At 55.6% G+C, this 20,513-nt stretch overlaps 1 protein-coding gene across 2 annotated transcripts in view; it reads left to right on the top strand.

Moving 5' to 3' along the window:
• The window catches only part of FCSK (fucose kinase), a 23,519-nt gene extending 4,137 nt beyond the window's left edge, over nucleotides 1-19,382 (top strand). The window contains exons 2-21 of one of the 2 annotated variants that reach the window (XM_023210383.2): nucleotides 190-252; nucleotides 5,530-5,633; nucleotides 5,988-6,139; nucleotides 7,454-7,504; nucleotides 9,228-9,353; nucleotides 9,968-10,040; nucleotides 10,462-10,559; nucleotides 10,950-11,030; nucleotides 11,916-12,035; nucleotides 12,195-12,390; nucleotides 13,691-13,803; nucleotides 14,343-14,444; nucleotides 14,554-14,724; nucleotides 15,945-16,009; nucleotides 16,379-16,749; nucleotides 17,489-17,699; nucleotides 17,887-18,053; nucleotides 18,149-18,370; nucleotides 18,744-18,887; nucleotides 19,042-19,382. In XM_023210383.2, the coding sequence (XP_023066151.1) occupies nucleotides 5,552-5,633; nucleotides 5,988-6,139; nucleotides 7,454-7,504; nucleotides 9,228-9,353; nucleotides 9,968-10,040; nucleotides 10,462-10,559; nucleotides 10,950-11,030; nucleotides 11,916-12,035; nucleotides 12,195-12,390; nucleotides 13,691-13,803; nucleotides 14,343-14,444; nucleotides 14,554-14,724; nucleotides 15,945-16,009; nucleotides 16,379-16,749; nucleotides 17,489-17,699; nucleotides 17,887-18,053; nucleotides 18,149-18,370; nucleotides 18,744-18,887; nucleotides 19,042-19,169 (2,673 nt within the window). In that variant the 5' untranslated portion in view covers nucleotides 190-252; nucleotides 5,530-5,551 and the 3' untranslated portion in view covers nucleotides 19,170-19,382. The remainder of the gene's footprint in view (nucleotides 1-189; nucleotides 253-5,529; nucleotides 5,634-5,987; nucleotides 6,140-7,453; nucleotides 7,505-9,227; nucleotides 9,354-9,967; nucleotides 10,041-10,461; nucleotides 10,560-10,949; nucleotides 11,031-11,915; nucleotides 12,036-12,194; nucleotides 12,391-13,690; nucleotides 13,804-14,342; nucleotides 14,445-14,553; nucleotides 14,725-15,944; nucleotides 16,010-16,378; nucleotides 16,750-17,488; nucleotides 17,700-17,886; nucleotides 18,054-18,148; nucleotides 18,371-18,743; nucleotides 18,888-19,041) is intronic. The other variant, XM_023210384.2, reaches the window with a different exon arrangement.
• Nucleotides 19,383-20,513: the final 1,131 nt, after the last annotated feature.

Here is a 20,513-nt window from a genome sequence, read left to right as displayed (position 1 = left end):
TGTGTGTGTGTGTGTGTGTGTGTGTGTGTGTGTGTGTGTGTGTGTGTGTGTTTGGTAGGGATGGGGTTTTGCCATTTTGCTCAGGCTGGTCTCAAACTCCTGGGCTCAAGCGATCCACCTGCCTTCGCCTTCCAAAGTGCTGGAATTACAGGTGTGAGCCACCGTGCCTGGCCTCTTGCTGTCTTTCAGTGCCTTTGCTTGGAACCAGATAACATTATCACCATCAGCTGAATAAGAATCTAAAAGACCCAGGTATGTTGCAACTTTGACTATTCCTGGCCTCTGTGAAGTGGAGATAATAGGAGATAATATTTATCTTGCAGGCTCTAAGGGTGTTGTCAGGATACAAAAAATCACAGCACCTTAACTATGGTCCAGAGTGCTCAGTCCTAGTGGCTTTTCTTTCCTTCCTTCCCTCCCTCCCCCCGTTCCCTCCCCCCCCCCCCCCCTCCTTTCCTCCCCCCTTCCTTTTCCTTTCCTTTCCTTTCCTTTCTGAGGCAAAGTCTCACTCTGTCACCCAGGCTGGAGTGCAGTGGAATGATCTCGGCTCACTGCAACCACTGCTTCCCAGGTTCAAGCGATTCTCCTGCCTCAGCCTCCTGAGTAGCTGGGATTACAGGTGCCCACCACCGTGCCCGGCTAACTTTTGAATTTTTGGTAGAGATGGGGTTTCACCATGTTGGCCAGGCTGGTCTCAAACTCCTGACCTCAGGCGATCTACCTGCCTCGGCCTCCCAAAGTGCTGGGATTACAGGCATGAGCCACCGTGCCCGGCCTATTAATTTTAATTTAATTTTTTTTTTAGACAGAATCTTGCTCTGTCACCCAGGCTGGAGTGCAGTGGCATGATCTTGGCTCACTGCAACCTCCACCTCCCAGGTGCAAAGGATACTCCTGCCTCAGCCTCCTGAGTAACTGGGATTACAGGTACCTGCCACCATGCCTGGCCAATTTTTGTATTTTTAGTAGAGACGGGGTTTACCATGTTGGCCAGGCTGCTCTTGAACTTCTGACTTAAAGTGATCCACCTGCCTTGGCCTCCCAAAGTGCTGGGATTACAAGTGTAAGCCACTGTGCCTGACCTCCTAGTGGCTATTATTACTAAAATCATCCCTCCCTTGTATTTGTTTAGGCTTTGTCATAATTATAATAGATAATACATACTGACCTCTTTACATATATTTACTCCTTTTGTACTTCAGCTCTACAAAGCAGATTTATTGTAGTGGTTGAGCAAGTGGACCCTGTAGTAGCCTGGGAAGCATGAATTTAAAAATTTATTAATTAAAATAAAAAGGCTGAGGCAGGAGGATTGCTTGAGTCCAGGAGTTTGAGACCAGCTTGGGCAACATGGCAAGACTCGATCTCTTAAAAAGAAAACAAATAATGAAAACATTAGCTAGGCATGGTGGCGTCTGCCTATGGTCCCAGCTATACAGGAGGCTGAGGTAGCAGGATTGCTTGGGCCTGGGAGGTTGAGGCTGCAGTGAGCTATGATTGCACCACTACATTCCAGTCTGGGTGACAGATTGAGACCCTGTCTTTTTAAAAAAAAAAAAGTAAAAAAGGCAATATAAAAAGAGGCTGGGCATGGTGGCTCATGCCTGTAATCCCAGCACTTTGAAAAGCCAAGGCAGGTGGATCACCTGAGGTCAAAAGTTTGAGACCAGCCTGGCCAACATGATGAAACCCCATCTTTACTAAAAATATAAAAATTAGTCAGGCGTGTTGGCACATGCCTGTAATCCCAGCTACAGGAGGTGGAGGCAGGAGAGGCTGAGGCAGGAGGCTGAGGCAGGAGAATTGCTTGAACCCAGAAGGTGGAGATTATAGCGAGCTGAGATTGTACCACTGCACTCCAGCCTGGGGGATACAGTAAGATCCAGCTCAAAAAGAAAAAAGGGAATAAAATGGATACTCTGGAAAAAAGGCTTAGTATCAAACTTGGCTCTGCCACTTGCTAGCTTTGGCAAGTTATTTCATCTCTCTGTGCTTCATTTCTGCGTGTGTGTGTGTGTGTGTGTGTTTTGTAGAGTCAAGGTCTCCATATGTTGCCCAGGCTGATTTCTAACTCTTGGGCTCAAGTGATCCTCCTGACTTGGCCTCTTCGTCTCCCAAAATGCAGAAATTATAGGCATGAGCCACCACACCCAGCAATTTCTTCATCTTTTTTTTTTCGAGATAGATTTTTGCTCTTCTTGCTCAGGCTGCAGTGCAATGGTATGGTCTCGGCTCACTGCAACCTCTATCTCCCAGGTTGAAGTGATTCTCCTGTCTCAGCCTCCCAAGTAGCTGGAATTACAGGCGCCCGCCACCACACCTCGCTAATTTTTGTATTTTCAGTAGAGATGAAGTTTTGCCAAGTTGGCCAGGCTGGTCTCAAACTCCTGACCTCAGGTAATCCGCCCGCCTCAGTCTCCCAAAGTGCTGGAATTACAGATGTGAGCCACCGCATCCGGCCTTTTTTTTTTTTTTTTGAGATGGAATCTCGCTCTGTCACCCAGGCTGGAGTGCAGTGGTGCAATCTCAGCTTACTGCAACCTCTGCCTCCTGGGTTCAAGTGGTTATCCTGACTCAGCCTCCCGAGTAGCTGGGACTACAGGCAAGTGCCACCACACCTGGCTAATTTTTGTATTTTTGGTAGAGATGGGGTTTCATCATATCGGCCAGGGCTGGTCTGGAACTCCTGACCTCGTGATCTGTGCACTTTGGCCTCCCAAAGTGCTGGGATTACAGGTGTGAGCCACCACGCCCGGGTGGCAGTGCAGTTCTAAGACAGTGCAGTTCTAAGCTGCCTGCCAGAGAGGTCTGGAATCTCACAGGAATAGGTCTATTTCAGTGTGCCAGCTGTGCTCAGTCACTGGTTTTGAGAAGGTTGGGTGGAAGCGTGGCCTCCATGTAAACAAGGTGGGAGATTCAGATCATAGCAGCTGGGGGCATCTGTTAGTTAAACTCCCTGCTGCAGCTGACCTGAGGGTTAGAGGTGCCTACAGCCATATGGTGAATTGGTGGCAAAGTTGGAGGGAGAGCTTGGTGGGTGTCCTGGGAGAAGCCTTCACCCTCAAGTGCCTGGCTGGGATTTCTAGCTGGAATTTCCCCTCTGGTTTTCTCTTCTGGGCTGAGTAGGGAATGGAACAATTTCTGTTACTGACAGAGGCTTCTCCTGAAGGTGTGGGTGTTGCTGAGTGGTAGTGTCCTGTCAGCCTTTTCTCTTCTGGTGGCAGCAGAGCCTGGCACAAGAAGAGCCTGTGGCTGAGCTTCAGGTTTCCTGTCGCTTTGGCTGGGATGTGGGCTGACCACCAGATGCGTGCTCAGGGCGCAGCTCAGCCAGTGGTGAGCAGCTTACTTGCGTGGTCTGTTCCCATGCTGAGCTTTGAGAGCTGGAGGGAGGAAGTGGGGGTGCTGCTTTGTGGGACAGCAGTGGGAGCCCTGCCAGAGGTGAATGTGTAGGTACTCCTGGGGACTCACTGGTCTCGGGGAGGCCAGGGGCTCAGGAGTCACATTAGTTTTCCATCTGGCAGGAGTGCTGGCAGGTTGGGGGAGACAGGGGTAGGGGCGAAGCCAAATCTTTTTTTTTTTTTTTTTCTGAGACGGACTCTTGCTCTGTCGCCCAGGCTGGAGTGCAGTGGCCGGATCTCAGCTCACTGCAAGCTCCGCCTCCCGGGTTCACGCCATTCTCCTGCCTCAGCCTCCCGAGTAGCTAGGACTACAGGCGCCCGCCACCTCGCCCGGCTAGTTTTTTGTATTTTTTAGTAGAGACGGGGTTTCACCGTGTTCGCCAGGATGGTCTCGATCTGCTGACCTCGTGATCCGCCCGTCTCGGCCTCCCAAAGTGCTGGGATTACAGGCTTGAGCCACCGGAAGCCAAATCTTTGGCCTTGCTTTCCCCCTACTTGCTGAGAGTGCCCTGGAGGAAGATGGCGGGCGGGTAGGGCTGCACCCCCCGCTGGGCTGGATGAGACCCCTGGGAAGGGAGGTCCCCGAGTGCCCGCTTCTGCAGCTCTGTTTGCATATGTGCTCCTCACAGCTGCCCCCCTCTCCAGGGAACCCCTATCAGCTTGAGGAGCCTGAGGGGTGGGGTTAGGCATTTGCTCTCAACCTCCTTTCCCCCTTGCTCTGGGTGGCCCCAACTCTTACCCTATCCTGCTGCCCTCCCTTCCTCCTTCCTGGGCACACTCCCTGGGGAAAGGGCACCCATCCACATTTTGTAATGTCAGCAGACACGCTGACCGTGTGACCCAGTCATCGCCTTGGTGTCCACCTAGAGAGATGAAATCTTCTGTTCACACAAACCTGTCTCCGGAGGTTCATAGCAGGACTATTCATATCTGCCAAAAACTGGAGACAGCCCAGGTGCTCTTCAGTGGGTAAATGGAGAAACAGATGCGGCCCGTCCATGCGAGGGAACACCGCTCCTCCGATAAAAGGCTTGGGCCACGGATATGCGCAATGACTTGGATACGTCTCAGAGGCATCATGTTGGATCAAAGAAGATAATCTCAAAAGATTATATTCCATTTTATTTGACTTTTTTTTTTTGAGGTCTTGCTCTGTCAACCAGGCTGGAGTGCAGTGGAGTGATCATGGCTCACTGCAGCCTTAACCTCCTGGGCTCAAGCAATCCTCCCACCTTGGTCTTCCAAAGTGCTGGGATTATAGACGTGAGCCACTGCACCTGTCCTGGCCTTTATTTTATTTTAGTTAATTAATTAGAGATAGGGTCTTGTTCTGTGACCCAGGCTGGAGTGCAGTGGTACAATCATAGCCCACTGCAGTCATAATCTTCCAGGCTCAAGCAGTCCTCCCACCTTAGCTTCCTGAGTAGCTGGGAGTACAGGCACATGCCACCACACCTGGCTAATTTGTGTACTTTTAGTAGAGAAGAGGTTTTGCCATGTTGGCCAGGCTGGTCTCGAACTCCTGACCTCAGGTGATCTGCCCGCCTCAGCCTCCCAAAGTGCTAGGATTGCAGGCGTGAGCCTCTGTGCCCGGCCGACATTTTTTTTTTTTTTTTTTTTTAGAGACAGAGTCATGCACTGTTGCCCAGGCTGGAGTGTAGTGGCGTGATCTCGGCTCACTGAAAGCCCCGCCTCCTAGGTTCACACCATTCTTCTGCCTCAGCCTCCTGAGTAGCTGGGACTACAGGCACTCGCCACCATGCCCGGCTAATTTTTTGTACTTTTAGTAGTGATGGGGTTTCACCGTGTTAGCCAGGATGGTCTCGATCTCCTGACGTCGTGATCCACCTGTCTCGGCCTTCCAAAGTGCTGGGATTACAGGCGTGAGCCACCACACCCGGCCCCGGCTCACATTTTTTAAGTCGATGAAACTGTAGCTTTAGAGAGCAGATCAGTGGTTGTCAGGGGTTAGGCGGGGAGGAGAGGTTGCATGAGGAAGTTTGAGTGTAGATAGTGGTGATATCAACACGAATCTATACACATGTTAAAATCATAGATTATGTACAAAAATAATTAATTTTAGTTATGACAGTTTAAAAAATAGTCATATCTACCCATATTGCCGTCTCAGGAAGCCCCTCTGCTTGGCCAGAATGGAGCAGCCAAAGGGAGTTGATTGGACAGTCGTCATCCTGACCTGCCAGTACAAGGACAGTGTCCAGGTCTTTCAGAGAGGTAGGGGACTTCCCCCGCTTCCCACTTTGCCCCTAATGGAGAACCTCCCTCCCCTTCCTGGCTATGTCCCTCCAACACCAGGTGCCAGGCCGACCTGGATTCAAACCCAGATCGCACTTCTCCCTAGCCATGTGACAGCATACATGGCATGTCATTCCTTGTGCCTCAGTTTTCTCATCTGTAATATGGGAGTAATAGGACTTCTCTCACTGAGTTGGGTGAAGATCTAATGGCCTCCTACATGGAAAGCTAAGTCAAGGAAGATCAAACACTGATGATCAATAGGCTTGCTTAGGTGCTTTGGGCCAGAGCAGAGAGCTGGGGGTCAGGTCCCAGTGTCTCTTCTGACCCTAGAACTGGAAGTGCGGCAGAAGCGGGAGCAGATCCCTGCTGGGACGCTGTTACTGGCCGTGGAGGACCCAGAGAAGCGTGTGGGCAGCGGAGGAGCCACCCTCAACGCCCTGCTGGTGGCTGCTGAACACCTGAGTGCCCGGGCAGGCTTCACTGTGAGTGCTCACCAGGGCCACCTCCCTGGTCCGTGTCCCTGCTGGAACCAGGTCATTTCTGAGATCTGCAGCTCCTCTGGCTCCATCGCCCTGGCTAATTCAGCGTTGGCTTCAGCATTGGCCTCAGTTTTTGTTCCTGTAAATTGGGTGGACTCATCTTTGCCTTGTCGTCCAAGTGAGGGCAGAAGGCAGGGCTAGCTTTTGCAGTGTTTTAGAGAGTTGGAGCCAATATCTCAAAGTGAGGCTTTCTGGCTTCTCTTGAAACCTTCAAAGGTCTTGCTAGTCTGGGCTGTCATCCCCACATGGCAACTAACTGTTCACTGGAACTGAGATGTGACTGCCTGCTTTGGGCAGAGCATGTGAGTCAGCATCCCACTGGTCCCGTGTCTCCTATGCAACCAGCCACTTCACCTGGTCACCTCATCTCCATAGCACCTTTGTGTGCAGAGTGAGGGCAGGCACAGGCTTGGACATGCTCTGCAGAGGGAGATGGCACCAGCAGGGGAGGGGACCACTGTAGTTGCTATGGAGCTGACTCCCCAGAGTCACCCAGCCAGGCCCCAGTTGTTGTTGCCTATAACCTCCCCTTCAAAACAGACAGCAGAGGCCGGGCGCAGTGGCTCACACCTGTAATCCCAGCACTTTGGGAGGCCGAGGTGGGCGGATCACCTGAGGTCAGGAGTTGAAGACCAGCCTGACCAATGTGGTGAAACCCCCTCTCTACTAAAAATACAAAAATTAGCTGGGCCTGGTTGCTCACACCTGTAATCCCAGCTACTCGGGAGGCTGAGGCAGGAGAATCGCTTGAACCCGGGATGCAGAGGTTGCAGAGAGCCGAGATCATGCCACTGCATTCCAGCCTGGGCGACAGAGCAAGACTGCATCTCAAAAAAAAAAAAAAAAAAAAAAAAATTAAGAGGTAGCCAGGCATGGCAGTACACACCTGTAGTCCCAGCTAGTTGAGGCTGAGGTGGGAGGCTCACGTTAGCCTAAGAGACCGAGGCTACAGTGAGCTGGGATCATACCACTGCACTCCAGACTGGGTGACAGAGTGAGACCCTGTCGCAAAACAGCAACAACAGCAGCAACAAACCAGGCAGCAAGAAGGTGGCCCAGGTGGAGGGCCCTGGGCTGCCTTATCCAGGGGGGACCAGGGCTGCCCCTTGCCTGCCTGTGGCCATTGGTTTGACCTTGCCTTTTGTCCCTGGGGTACCTGAGTGAATTTGTGTTGGGGTCTCTCTCTGGATTCGAGGGTGCCATCCTCCAGGGCCTCTGCCTGAGGCCTCTGTTCACAGGGCTTTCCCACTCCTGCAGGTGGTCACATCCGATGTCCTGCACTCAGCCTGGATCCTCATTCTGCACATGGTAAATGAACTTTGGGGCAGGGGCCAAGCAGAAGGCCAGAATCCCGGTTCGTGGAGTTGAGCAGGACTTCAGGCATGTTCTGCCACAGTGTGTGTGCAAGGTGAAATCTGGAAGATTCTAAATGTCTAAAAATTGTGAATTGGCTAAATATATACCACATATTTTCCCAGCAGATTATCAGATTAAAAGGTCCATCTAGGGCCAGGCATGGTGGCTCACGCCTGTAGATCTCAGCACTTCGGGAGCCCAAGGCGGGAGGATTGCTTGAGCCCAGGAGATTCAGACCAGTCTGGGCAACATGGTGAAACCCCATCTCTATAAGAAATACAAAAATTAGCCGCCATGGTAGTGCACGCCTGTAGTCCCAGCTACTCAGGAGGCTGAGGTGGGAGGATCACTTGAGCCTGGAAGATTGAGGCTGCAGTGAGTTATGGTTACACCACTGCACTCCAGCCCGGGTGACCGTCTCAAAAAATAAAAATATAGGCTGGGCGCAGTGGCTCACACATGTAATCCCAGCACTTTGGGAGGCTGAGGTGGGCAGATCACGAGGTCAGGAGTTCGAGACCAGCCTGGGCAGCATGGGGAAACCCTGTCTCTACTAAAAATACAAAAAATTAGCCAGGCATGGTGGTGCATGCCTGTAGTCCCAGCTACTTGGGAGGTTGGGGCAGAAGAATCGCTTGAGGCCGGGCGCGGTGGCTCAAGCCTGTAATCCCAGCACTTTGGGAGGCCGAGACAGGTGGATCACGAGGTCAGGAGATCGAGACCATCCTGGCTAACACGGTGAAACCCCATCTCTACTAAAAATACAAAAACTAGCCGGGCGAGGTGACGGGCACCTGTAGTCCCAGCTACTCGGGAGGCTGAGGCAGGAGAATGGCGTAAACCCGGGAGGCGGAGCTTGCAGTGAGCTGAGATCCGGCCACTGCACTCCAGTCCGGGCGACAGAGCGAGACTCCGCCTCAAAAAAAAAAAAACAAAAAAACAGAAGAATCGCTTGAACCCGGGAGGCAGAGGTTGCAGTGAGCCGAGATCACGCCATTGCACTCCAGCCTGGGTGACAGAGCGAGACTCCATCTCAAAAAAAAAAAAAAAGAAGTATATATATATATGTGTGTATATCTATCTAACTATGCATTGACTAGGATCCAGGCTTATCAGCTCTGTGACTGTGGGGAAGTCACTTAACCCTTTCTAGGCCTCAGTTTCCTCCTGACGTGGATACGAACATTCTGAGACACTACATGTAAATGCTTAAAACAGGGCCTGGTGGCCGGGCACGGTGGCTCATGCCTGTAATCCCAGCAATTTGGGAGGCCAAGGTGGGCAGATCATACCAGGAGTTTGAGACCAGCCTAACCAACATGGTGAAACCCCATCTCTACTAAAAATACAAAAATTATCCAGATGTGGTAGTACACACCTGTAGTCCCAGCTACTTGGAAGGCTGTGGTGGGAGAATTGCTTGAACCCGGGAGGTGGAGCTTGCAGTGAGCCAAGATCGTGCCACTGCACTCCAGCCTGGGCAACAGAGCAAGACTTCATCTAAAAAATTGCAGTGCAATGCAGTGCAGCCTAATATAAAAATATATTGTAGGATGAAATATCAAGAGAACATTTTTTATCAGCCCTCCACTGGATGGCTTTCTGCCTGCAAAGCTGATGAGGTGGCCTTGGGCTGTCTGCACCGGGGCTTCCTCACCAGTCCCCCCACTCCCAGGGTCGAGATTTCCCCTTTGATGACTGTGGCAGAGCCTTCACCTGCCTCCCCATGGAGAACCCCGAGGCCCCGGTGGAAGCCTTGGTCTGCAACCTGGACTGCCTGCTGGACATCATGACCTATCGGGTGAGGCTGGGTGGTGACCCGTGGTGCCTTGTCTCAGGTAGAGCCACTTCCCTCCCACTGTTCCCCAGCTATGATCTATGCTGGCTCAGCTGGGGGGCCCCAGGAGGAATGGTTTTGAGGGTGCCTAGTGTTAGAGCTTCAAGAAGTTAGTTGTGTCTGGGAGCGGTGGCTCATGCCTGTAATTTCAGCACTTTCAGAGGCCAGGGTGGGAGGATCGCTTGAGGCCAAGAGTTCATGACCAGCCTGGGCAACACAGCAAGACCCCCTCTCTACAAAAAAATTTTTTAAATAATTACCTGGGCATGGTGGCATGCACTTGTAGTCCCAGCTACTCAAGAGGCTGAGGCAGGAAGATCGCTTGAGCCCAGGAGTTTGAGGCTGCAGTGAGCTACGGTCTCACTACTGCATTCCAGCCTGGGTGACAGAGTAAGACCCTGTCACAATAACAACAAAAAAGTTAGTCACATGGGAGAAGCTGTAAACCCGGGTCAGCCAGAGGGCGGGGCAGACCAGGTCTTGGAGGCCCCTGTTACTTCAACAGCGCAGTATCCTTGAGGGCAGGTGAAGGGCTGGGTCAGGCACCAGCTGTGTTCTGTCTCCTTCCCCCGCTGCAGCTGGGCCCGGGCTCCCCGCCAGGCGTGTGGGTCTGCAGTACCGACATGCTGCTGTCTGTTCCTGTAAATCCCGGTGAGCCTGAGACTACCTGGGACCACCTTCCCTCATCACAGCCACAGCAGGAAGCCAGCTCTGCCTTTCTTTGCCCACCTTGCCTCTGGGCCTGCCCCCACTGCCCTGTTAGACGGGAAGCTGGAGGGTGTGGAGAATGAAGCCCGCTGGAGGCAGGGCTTCTCCTGCTGTGCCTCAGTCTGTCTGTCTATAGGATGGACAGAAGCAGCCCTGCCCCTTCTGCCCCACAGGATTCTGCGGAAGAACTTTGGGAGAGGAGGGTTGTCATTTTCCCAGGGGAATGTCCATTTGGCTTGGAAGCCGTATTTCCCTTTTAGAGGCACCTGGGTGCCCCAGCCCTGGGCTCTTGCTTCCTCCTGGCGGGGGACTCCCTGCCTTGGGTCGAGGCCCCTGGGAGCCTCCTGACTGCCCCACCCCACAGGGATCAGCTGGGACAGCTTCCGGGGAGCCAGAGTGATCGCCCTCCCAGGGAGCTTGGCCTACGCTCGGAATCATGGCGTCTACCTCACTGACCCCCAGGTAGTTCCCCTGAGGGCAGTGGAGCCGACTGGGGCAGCCTTCCCCTTGCCACTGGGCAACCTCTCATCCTGGATTTCTTGGCATGCTCCTGAATCCAAGGAGTTTCCTCCACAGCAACGGCGCCAGTGCTCCCTCACTCTCGCCAAAAATACATTTCACACTGACCGCCTGCCCGGTCTCTGTGCCCGGGCTTGGGGCTGCGAAGGTATTTAAAGCCTGTCCTCCGCCATCATGGAGTAGAAATCTCAGGCCTCCTGAGAACGCCAGCAACTGCCAGCCTTGCATCTTCAGCTTTGCTTTGGAGAACGCCCTTGCTGCTACCTGTGGCTGTGGCCTCCTTCCAGATCCCTTCCTGCTCCCTCCCCTGATTCTGTTTCTCCCTGCATATAGGGCCTCGTTTTGGACATTTACTACCAGGGCACTGAGGCAGAGATTCAGCGGTGTGTCAGGCCTGATGGGCGGGTGCCACTGGTATGGCTGCTGGGCCCAGGTTGCGGGGCTTTGGGGACCTTATGGGATGGGGAGGGAGGGTTTGTCTTCCTTTGATTCCTTCTGGAAGCCTCCAGGACAAGCTAGTGCTAGAATCTGAGGACAGGGTAGTCTTGGAATTCAGGGTCTTGTCCTGAACCAGAAAGCCTAGAACCAGGTGGGCACAGTGGCTCACGCCTGTAATCCAAGCACTTTAGGAGGCTGAGGCGGGTGGATCAGTTGAGGTCAGGAGTTTGAGACCAGCCTGGGCAACATGGTGAAACCTTGTCTCTACTAAAAATACAACAGTTAGCTGAACATGCTGGTGTGTGCCTGTAATCTCAACTACTTGGGAGGTGGAGGCTCGAGAATCGCTTGAACCCAGGAGGCAGAGGTTGCAGTGAGTGGAGATCATGCCACTGCATTCCAGCCAGGGTGATAGAGCGAGACTCTGAATCAACCCCCTGCCTGCTGCAAAACAAAACAAAACAAACCTCAAAAGCTCAAACACAAAAAGGAAGTCTAGAACCAGAATGTGAGCAAGTTAAGGAGTGTGACGGGAGGAGGCCTAGAGCCAGGCTCCGGGAATGCTTCCAGCATGAGGGGCAAGGAGTGGAGAGGCGGGGAAATCTGGGAGTGGGCCGCTGTGAGGGTAGAGAGCTGGGTTCGGGAGGAGGCCTGACAGTTGAGGGGGTCCCAGAAGGTGCCTTGGTGGGAGCTGCCCCAAAGAAGCCTGGAGTCTGGGTGCTGGAGTGGTCAGAAGGCGACACTCCCTGCCTGGTGTGGCACTCAGCTTCACGTGGCCCGTCTGCATGTGCTCTCTCCCTGACTTGTACCAGGGCCTGTTGCAGGGCTCTCCGTCTCTGATCCTTTTGGGGTCCCTTCCAGGTCTCCGGGGTTGTCTTCTTCTCTGTGGAGACTGCCGAGCGCCTCCTAGCCACCCACGTGAGCCCGCCCCTGGATGCCTGCACCTACCTGGGCTTGGACTCTGGAGCCCAGCCTGTTCAGGTGACTGGGGGAGGGCAGCTAGGGGGGGCCTGGCCTGGGGACGAGGCACTGTGTGGCCTCAGGCCAGCCACTTCTCCTCTCCGGGGCGGAGTCTCCGCAGACGGGACGGCCCTGGTTTAGCCTCAGAACTTGGGGGCTAACCCCCTGCCACGCCAATAGCTGTGCTTCTTCCCCTTCCCCCAGCTGTCTCTGTTTTTTGACATTCTGTACTGCATGGCTGAGAACGTGACCAGGGAGGACTTCCTGGTGGGGAGGCCCCCAGAGTTGGGGCAAGGCGATGCGGATGTAGCAGGTTATCTGCAGAGTGCCCGGGCCCAGCTGTGGAGGGAGCTTCGCGATCAGCCCCTTACCATGGGTGGGTACTGCCTCTCAGCTCCCTGGGGTGGGGAGACCATGGGAGTGAGGACCCCAAGAATGGAGCTGCTCACTGCATGCGGGGCCAGGCAGCCTAGCACAGGGACTGGGCAGTTCTCCTGTCCTGTGCCAGAGCCCCCCACTGAGCTACCTCCTTCCCCTTCCTGTCTTCCTTTTGTCTCATTCCTAGGCTCTCCCAGCCTGTCCACTTTGTTTGTTTTGTTTTTTGAAATGGAGTCTCTGTCTGTCACCCCGGCTAGAGTGAGGTGATGCCATCTCAGCTTACTGCAACCTCCGCCTCCTGGGTTCAAGCGATTCTCCTGCCTTAGCCTCCTGAGCACCTGGGATAATAGCCGTGCATCACCACACCCGGCTAATTTTTGTATTTTTAGTAGAGATGGGGTTTCACCATGTGGGTCAGGCTGGTCTTGAACTCCTGGCCTCAGGTGACCCACCTGCCTTGGCCTCCCAAAGTGCTGGGTTTACAGGCATGAGCCACCATGCCCAACCCTAAGCTATCTACTTTCTTTTTTTTTTTTTTTTTGAGATGGAGTATGGCTCTGTTGCCCAGGCTGGAGTGCAGTGGCGCAATCTTGGCTCACTGCAACCTCTGCCTTCCGGGTTCAAGCGATTCTCCTGCCTCAGCTTCCTGAGTAGTTGGGATTACAGGTGCGTGGCACCATGCCTGGCTAATTTTTTTTTTTGGTTTGAGATGAGTCTCGCTCTGTTGTTCAGGCTGGAGTGCAGTGGCACGATCTCGGCTCACTGCAAGCTCTGCCTTCCAGGTTCATGCCATTCTCCTGCCTCAGCCTCTCGAGTAACTGGGACTACAGGCGCCTGCCACCACACCTGGCTAATTTTTTTTTTTTTTTTTATTTTTAGTAGAGATGGGGTTTCACCATGTTAGCCAGGATGGTCTCTATCTCCTGACCTTGTGATCTGCTCGCCTTGGCCTCCCAAAGTGCTGGGATTACAGGCGTGAGCCACCGTGCCCGGCCATGCCTGGCTAAGTTTTGTATTTTTAGTAGAGACGAGATTTCACCATGTTGGTCAGGCTGGTCTCGAACTCCTGATCTCATGATCTGCCTGCCTCGGCCTCCCAAAGTGCTGGGATTACAGGTGTGAGCCACCGTGCCCGGCCAACCTGTCTGCTTTCTAGCTGTGTGGCTTTGGGCAGGTTCCTGACTCAGTTTCCGCTAATAGGCTCATTGCCACACCTGCCCCCATGTGTCTCTGCTGCTGGGAGGCCAGCCTGAGTCGCAGCAGGCAGGGGGTTGGGGTCAGTACTTATGTCTTTACAGCCTATGTCTCCAACGGCAGCTACAGCTACATGACCTCCTCAGCCACTGAGTTCCTGCACAGCCTCACACGCCCTGGGGCTCCTGGGGCCCAGATTGTGCACTCCCAGGTGGAGGTGAGACCTCCCTGCCCCTCTGTTGCCTGCTGGGTGCCTGGGGTCAGGTGGGATGTGGATTCCCAGGAAGACAATAGCCGGCCTTGGAACAGATGGCCTGAGTGCAGGTGTTACCCCCGGCTTACGCATGAAGTGCTGGAGGCTCAGAGAGGCTAAGTAACTTGCCTAAGGCCACATAGCCAGTAAGTGACCAAGTCAGGATTCTGCATGGACTTACCTGATTGAGAAGCTAAAGAAGACCTTTCTCTGGGGTCTGCCTGGGGCGACAGTGGTGGCCTAGGTCAGTGCTGTGCTGCTGAGAAAGGGGACAGGTAGGGTTCAGAGGTGGCCCCCGGGGTGGCGGGGTTAGGCGTAGCTGGACAGGTGGGATGGAAATAGGCCTCAGGCTGGGGCCAGGGCAGGTCCAGAGAGGAGTCTAGGGGGCTGCAGGGCAGGGGAGCAGTAGGCCAGGATGCTTCGCCCCCAGATGCTTGGCTTGGGAGGAGAGTTGAAGCAGCCCTGGCCCTCGACCCTCATGCTCTTCCTACCCGGCTGCACAGGAGCAGCAGCTCCTGGCGGCTGGGAGCTCTGTGGTCAGTTGCCTGCTGGAGGGCCCTGTCCGGCTGGGTCCCGGGAGTGTCCTGCAGCACTGCCACCTGCGGGTGAGGCCTGAGCGCGTGGGCATATTGGGGCAAGGGTGCTGGCGTCCCGTGTGTGTTGGGGGGTGCTGGGTGCCTGCCCACCCAGGATGTCTGCCCTGTCCCCCGCCAGGGCCCTATTCACATAGGCGCTGGCTGCATGGTGAGTGGCCTGGACATAGCCCACTCCGAGGCCCTGCATGGCCGGGAGCTGCATGACCTCGTCCTGCAGGGACACCATACACGGCTACACGGCTCCCCGGGCCACGCCTTCACCCTTGTTGGCCGACTGGACAGTTGGGAGGTAGGCAGTTGCCCTGCATTCCCTCACCCCCATCTTCAGGCTTTGGGGAGCCCCAAGGAGTCCTGGCCCCCACCCCACGGCATGGTTCTCTGAGCACTGGTCCGTGGGACAGGCTGTGAGGAGGGTAGGATGTAGGAGGAGAGGATGAGGGAGGAGGTAGGATGAGGTTAGGCTGTGAGACCAGCAGAGTCTCCACAGGCTTTCTCCCTCCTTGCATCTGCTCAGCCAGCTGGGCTGGGTGGGGATTTTGTTTTTTTTTTTTTTTTTTTTTTTTGAGATGGAGTCTTGCTCTATCACCTAGGCTGGAGTGCAGCGGCCCAATCTCAGCTCTCTCAGCTCACTGCAACCTCTGCCTCCTAGGTTCAAGTGATTCTCCTGCCTCAGCCTCCCAAATAGCTGGGACTACCAGCGTGCACCACCACGCCCAGCTTAGTACAGATGGGGTTTCCTCATGTTGGCCAGGCTGGTTGGGTGGATTTTTTTTTTTTTTTTTGAGACAGAGTCTCACTCTGTCGCCCAGGCTGGAGTGCAGTGGCACGATCTCGGCTCACTGCAAGCTCCGCCTCCCAGGTTCACGCCATTCTTCTGCCTCAGCCTCCTGTATAGCTGGGACTACAGGCGCCCGCTACCACACCCAGCTAATTTTAAAATATTTTTTAGTAGAGACTGGGTTTCACCGTGTTAGCCAGGATGGGCTCAATCTCCTGACCTTGTGATCTGCCCACCTCGGCCTCCCAAAGTGCTGGGATTATAGGTGTGAGCCACCGTGCCCGGCTGGGTGGAGATTTTTATCCCCATTTGGCAGGCTAGAGACTGAGTGAGGTTCAGAGAGGGAGGTAACCCGCCTTGGGCTGCAGCCAGTTGTGGTGGGCTGGGCCTGGAACCCAGGGTTCTGCTCCAGATTTCAGGCACCTTGGCAGGAGTGTGGGAGCTGCAAGGCTGAAAGCAATTTCAGAAATTGCTCCATGGCTGGGTGTAGTGGCTCATGCCTGTAATCCCAACTCTCTGGGAGGCCGAGGTGGGAGGATCTCTTGAGGCCAGGAGTGAGCTGCAGTGAGCTGATTGCACCACTGCACTCCAGCCTGGGTGGGTCAAGTATGTGCTTTGTCTGTCTTTCTGCCCTCACATGAGCACTTGAGCAGCTCCTGGCCCCCTGGCCTAGTGTCTCTAACCCTTTCCTGTGGCTCCTGCAGCCCTGACTGCTTCCTCCTCTCCCCCAGAGACAGGGGGCAGGCACATATCTCAACGTGCCCTGGAGTGAATTCTTCAAGAGGACAGGTGTTCGGTAAGGTGGACACCCCCAGGGTCTCTGTGACCTGGGCAGCTGGGGTGACTGCTGCTTTTCGAGGTGTGTCTGTCCCCTGCCCCAGAGCAGCATGGGCCCTGCTACCATCCAGGGGCCTGAGTGGTTTTGAGATTCTCTCCAGTACTTGCCCCTGGGCAGCTCCCAGTCTCTGGCTGTGCTGACTCTGGCATTCTTGTTCAGCGGTCTGGGAAAGGATGCCAGGCAGCCTGGCCCCAGACCTGAACTGCCCACTTGTGCTACCTCGGAGGAGTCTATCCTGTCCCCATGAACTGACAGGTGGCTCAGGGCTTGGGGAGGAGACTGGAGCTTTTGCTTCCCTCCTGGAAATGTGCCTTCTCCCCACATCAGAGCCTGGGACCTGTGGGACCCTGATACGCCGCCAGCAGAGTGCTGCCTTCCCAGCGCCCGCCTCTTTCCTGTGCTCCACCCTTCGAGGGACCTGGGACCCCAGGATCTGCTGTGGATGCTAGACCGCCAAGAGGATGGGGGCGAGGCCCTGCGAGCCTGGCGAGCCTCCTGGCGTCTGTCCTGGGAGCAGCTGCAGCCATGCCTGGATCGGGCTGCCACGCTGGCCTCTCGCCGGGACCTGTTCTTCCGCCAGGCCCTGCATAAAGCGCGGCATGTGCTGGAGGCCCGGCAGGACCTCAGCCTGCGCCCGCTGATCTGGGCTGCTGTCCGCGAGGGCTGCCCCGGGCCCCTGCTGGCCACGCTGGACCAGGGTGAGTGTGCGGGCTGGTAGTGCTGCAGAGTCAGGCCAGGGGCACCTGCCCTTCCTGTCCTCTGGGCCATCCCCCGAGGGGACCAGGGGGCCATGAGGTGCTGAAGCAGTGAAGGGGCACGCTGGAGTTTACTTTTAGGATTCTGGAAGGCCTCATCCTTGTCAGTGGGGTTTGGTCAGAGGTTGAGGCCTGGCAGCTGAGCTCTAGGTCCTAGGCACATCGGCAAACCCTGCATGTTCTGTACCGGGTGCTGGGATGTGGGTGCAGAGTGTGGGGAGGGGACAGGGTTCCCAGGGGACATGGGCAGTTCTGCGTGAGGTCCCAGGCACACTGCTGGGGCTCACAGCCTTAGCCTCCTAGGCCGTACCTCGTGGAAGGTCCCAGGGACCATGGACATGATTGGTATTGAAGCTCCTCACCCAGAGCCACCCGGCTAGCTGGTGGTGAGGCTGACCTGAGCCCAGGTGGTTTGAGCCCAGAGCCTGGGCTCTTCACCACTATGGGAGTCCTGGGTGGGGGTGAAGAGACACCTATGGGCTGGGACTCTGGGACTGGCAAGACGAGAGGATCTCTGCCAGGCAGAGAGGAGGGGTGCAGTTACAGTCAAAGATACATTGTGGGCAAAAGCCAGGACGTGTGAGGGGTCTGGCGCATTTGGGGACTGTTGAGTAGCCTCTCAGGGCAGAGGATTTTGAAGACAGGAGTCCTCCCCTGCCAACCCCAACTCCTGGTCCCTCAGTTGCAGCTGGGGCAGGAGATCCTGGCGTGGCGGCGCGGGCACTGGCTTGTGTGGCAGATGTCCTGGGCTGCATGGCAGAGGGCCGTGGGGGCTTGCGGAGCGGGCCAGCTGCCAACCCTGGGTGGATGCGGCCCTTTTCCTACCTGGAGTGTGGAGACCTGGCAGCGGGCGTGGAGGCGCTTGCCCAGGAGAGGGACAAGTGGCTAAGCAGGTGGGTACTAACGGAGGTCAGATCCCTTGGATATGCCCCTGGCTATCTGGGAAGTGGCCCCTGATGGAGGAAGCCCAGAGAGAGGTGGGGCACCGTTGGGTACCCCAGGACAGTCAGGTCCCCAAAGCCAGGCAATCTGCCTCCAGCTTGGGCTGCATGCCGCCATCCCTGCCTCTTCTTCTGGCAGGCCAGCCTTGCTGGTGCGAGCGGCCCGCCACTATGAGGGGGCTGGGCAGATCCTCATCCGCCAGGCTGTGATGTCAGCCCAGCACTTTGTCTCCACGGAGCCAGTGGAGCTGCCGGGACCTGGGCAGTGGGTGGTCGCTGAGTGCCCAGCCCGTGTGGATTTCTCTGGTGAGCCCCTTGTGGCAGGTGGGGTTGAGGGTAGCTGCCCCAGAGCCAGGCTGGCAGCTTCTGTGACCAACTTGAGTCTTGCCATGCTGCCGTAGGGGGCTGGAGTGACACGCCGCCCCTTGCCTATGAGCTTGGCGGGGCCGTGCTGGGCCTGGCTGTGCGAGTGGATGGCCGCCGGCCCATCGGAGCCAGGGCACGCCGCATCCCGGAGCCTGAGCTGTGGCTGGCGGTGGGGCCTCGGCAGGATGAGATGACTGTGAAGATAGTGTGCCGGTGCCTGGCTGACCTCCGGGACTACTGCCAGCCCCATGCGCCAGGTCAGGCACCCTGAGACCTCTGCAGGTGGGGCTGGCACACATGGCTAGCTAGGGGCGGGGGTCAGAAGCTAGAGACTGCAGGCCACTGGGGTCTGGCCTGAGGAGCCAGCCAGTCTGGCTGAGGAGCCTGAAGGGAAGGAAGGGGCTGGGAGTCAACCTGCATAGGCACCTACACACACAGGAAGTAGAGATGACGTGTCCCTGTCTGGGAGTCCAGAGGCCCTTTTGTGGCTTGGGGATGGGGCCAGTACTGCTGCTGGGCTTTTGTCCCACCAGATGAGTCCTGCACTGGGCTGGGAAGTCACGAGGGTGGGTGGGTGTCTGCGTCTGCCCTTGGAGACCAAATTCCTTCCTCATGCCTGTCCCTCTGCAGGGGCCCTGCTGAAGGCGGCCTTCATCTGCGCGGGGATCGTGCATGTCCACTCGGAACTCCAGCTGAATGAGCAGCTGCTCCGCACCTTCGGGGGCGGCTTTGAGCTGCACACTTGGTCTGAGCTGCCCCACGGCTCTGGCCTGGGTAAGCGGGCCCTGCCTCCTGCTACCCACTGACTGTCACAGCCCTCTAACCTTGCCTGTGATCCCCTTCCCTGGCCTCTGCCCTTAGAGGGAGTCAGGCAGGTCTGGGCAGGGCAGAGGTGTTTCATGCCTGCTTTCTCCTCTCCGCCCTGCAGGCACCAGCAGCATCTTGGCAGGCACTGCCCTGGCTGCCTTGCAGCGAGCCGCAGGCCGGGTGGTGGGCACGGAAGCCCTGATCCATGCAGTGCTGCACCTGGAGCAAGTGCTCACCACTGGTATGTGACTGCCCTGGAGTTGGGGGAAGTCACTGACACTTTCCCAAGGGCCTGCGGGGGGAGTGGGACTCCCCTGGATTTGCCACATGACTGTGCTACTGTTGAAAATACTTTCCTTCTAGTCACTTTGACCTTCTCTGGTCACTTTCAACTTGAAATGTTCTACCTCCCAACGAGCTGTTTCACGAGCATCTACTGAGTGCCAGATTCTGTGCTGTGCCTTTCTTTTCTTTCTTTGAGATGGGAGTCTTGCTCTGTTGCCCAGGCTGGAGTGCAGTAGTGTGATCTTGGCTCACTGCAAGCTCCGCCTCCCAGGTTCACACCATTCTCCTGCTTCAGCCTCCCGAGTAGCTGGGACTACAAGGCGCCCGCCACCACACTCGGCTAAGTTTTTGTATTGTTAGTAGAGATGGGGTTTCACTGTTAGCTAGGATGGTCTCGATCTCCTGACCTAGTGATCCGTCTGCCTCAGGATCACTAGGCGGGATTACAGGCGTGAGCCACTGCACCGGGCCTGTGCTGTGCCTTTTATGCTTGTTGGAACCAGGTGCTATGCTTCGTGACTGTGCCTATCCAGAGCTGTGCTCAGGTAGGGCTGGGCAGAGCTGGCCTTGGACCTTCTGCCTGCCCTTCTGGCATCATGCCCTTACTTGAGATACGATCACCTGTGCCCCCGCTCCCACCCCCTGGCCATACAGTAGGGCAGCAAGAGCCCAACAATGACTATGATCTAATGAATGTCACCAGCGCCAGGCTTCTCACTCCTCTTGGCCACGGAGCGCCCTGGAACCCATGGCCAGTGTAGAGCAGCCACAGGCTTGTCTGGTTTCAGGTCCACCTCAGGGTGTCAGGCCCCGTCTCCAGCACACCGCTGGAAGGAAACTGCTGCAAAGGCCTACTGAAGCCTGATTGTGGTGTTTTCTGTCACTCTGTAGCTCAAGCCTGTCATTTCACTGTAGTGACTCATACCCCATAATCGGTAGTCATTAGCAAAAGGTGCAGATGGGGAAGCCTTTCCAGCTTTCTTTTGAGGTGTGCCATTCAAGCTCTACACTGGCCAACGGATGACTATTTGTTGAGAACCCACTCTGTGGGGCCCTGGGGATAAAATGAGCAAAAATGGGGTCCCTGCCCTCAAAAGTCCTGTGGTCTCCTGGAGACAGACATTAGTCCATAACCACTCAGGTGCATGTGTATTACAAACTGTGCCAAGTGCTCTGAAGCAGAGGGGCACAGTTAAGTCTTGACATTTCAAGACTTAGCCACTTTGCAGCCACCAGGTTTTGGCTGCAAAGTTCCAGATGGCTCCTGTCTTTTTTTTTTTTTTTTTTTTGAGACGGAGTCTCGCTCTG

The sequence above is a fragment of the Piliocolobus tephrosceles genome, chromosome 17 (genome assembly GCF_002776525.5).
Source record: "Piliocolobus tephrosceles isolate RC106 chromosome 17, ASM277652v3, whole genome shotgun sequence".
NCBI classification, from domain to species: Eukaryota; Metazoa; Chordata; class Mammalia; order Primates; family Cercopithecidae; genus Piliocolobus; species Piliocolobus tephrosceles.
This window is presented reverse-complemented; position numbering and strand designations above follow the sequence as displayed.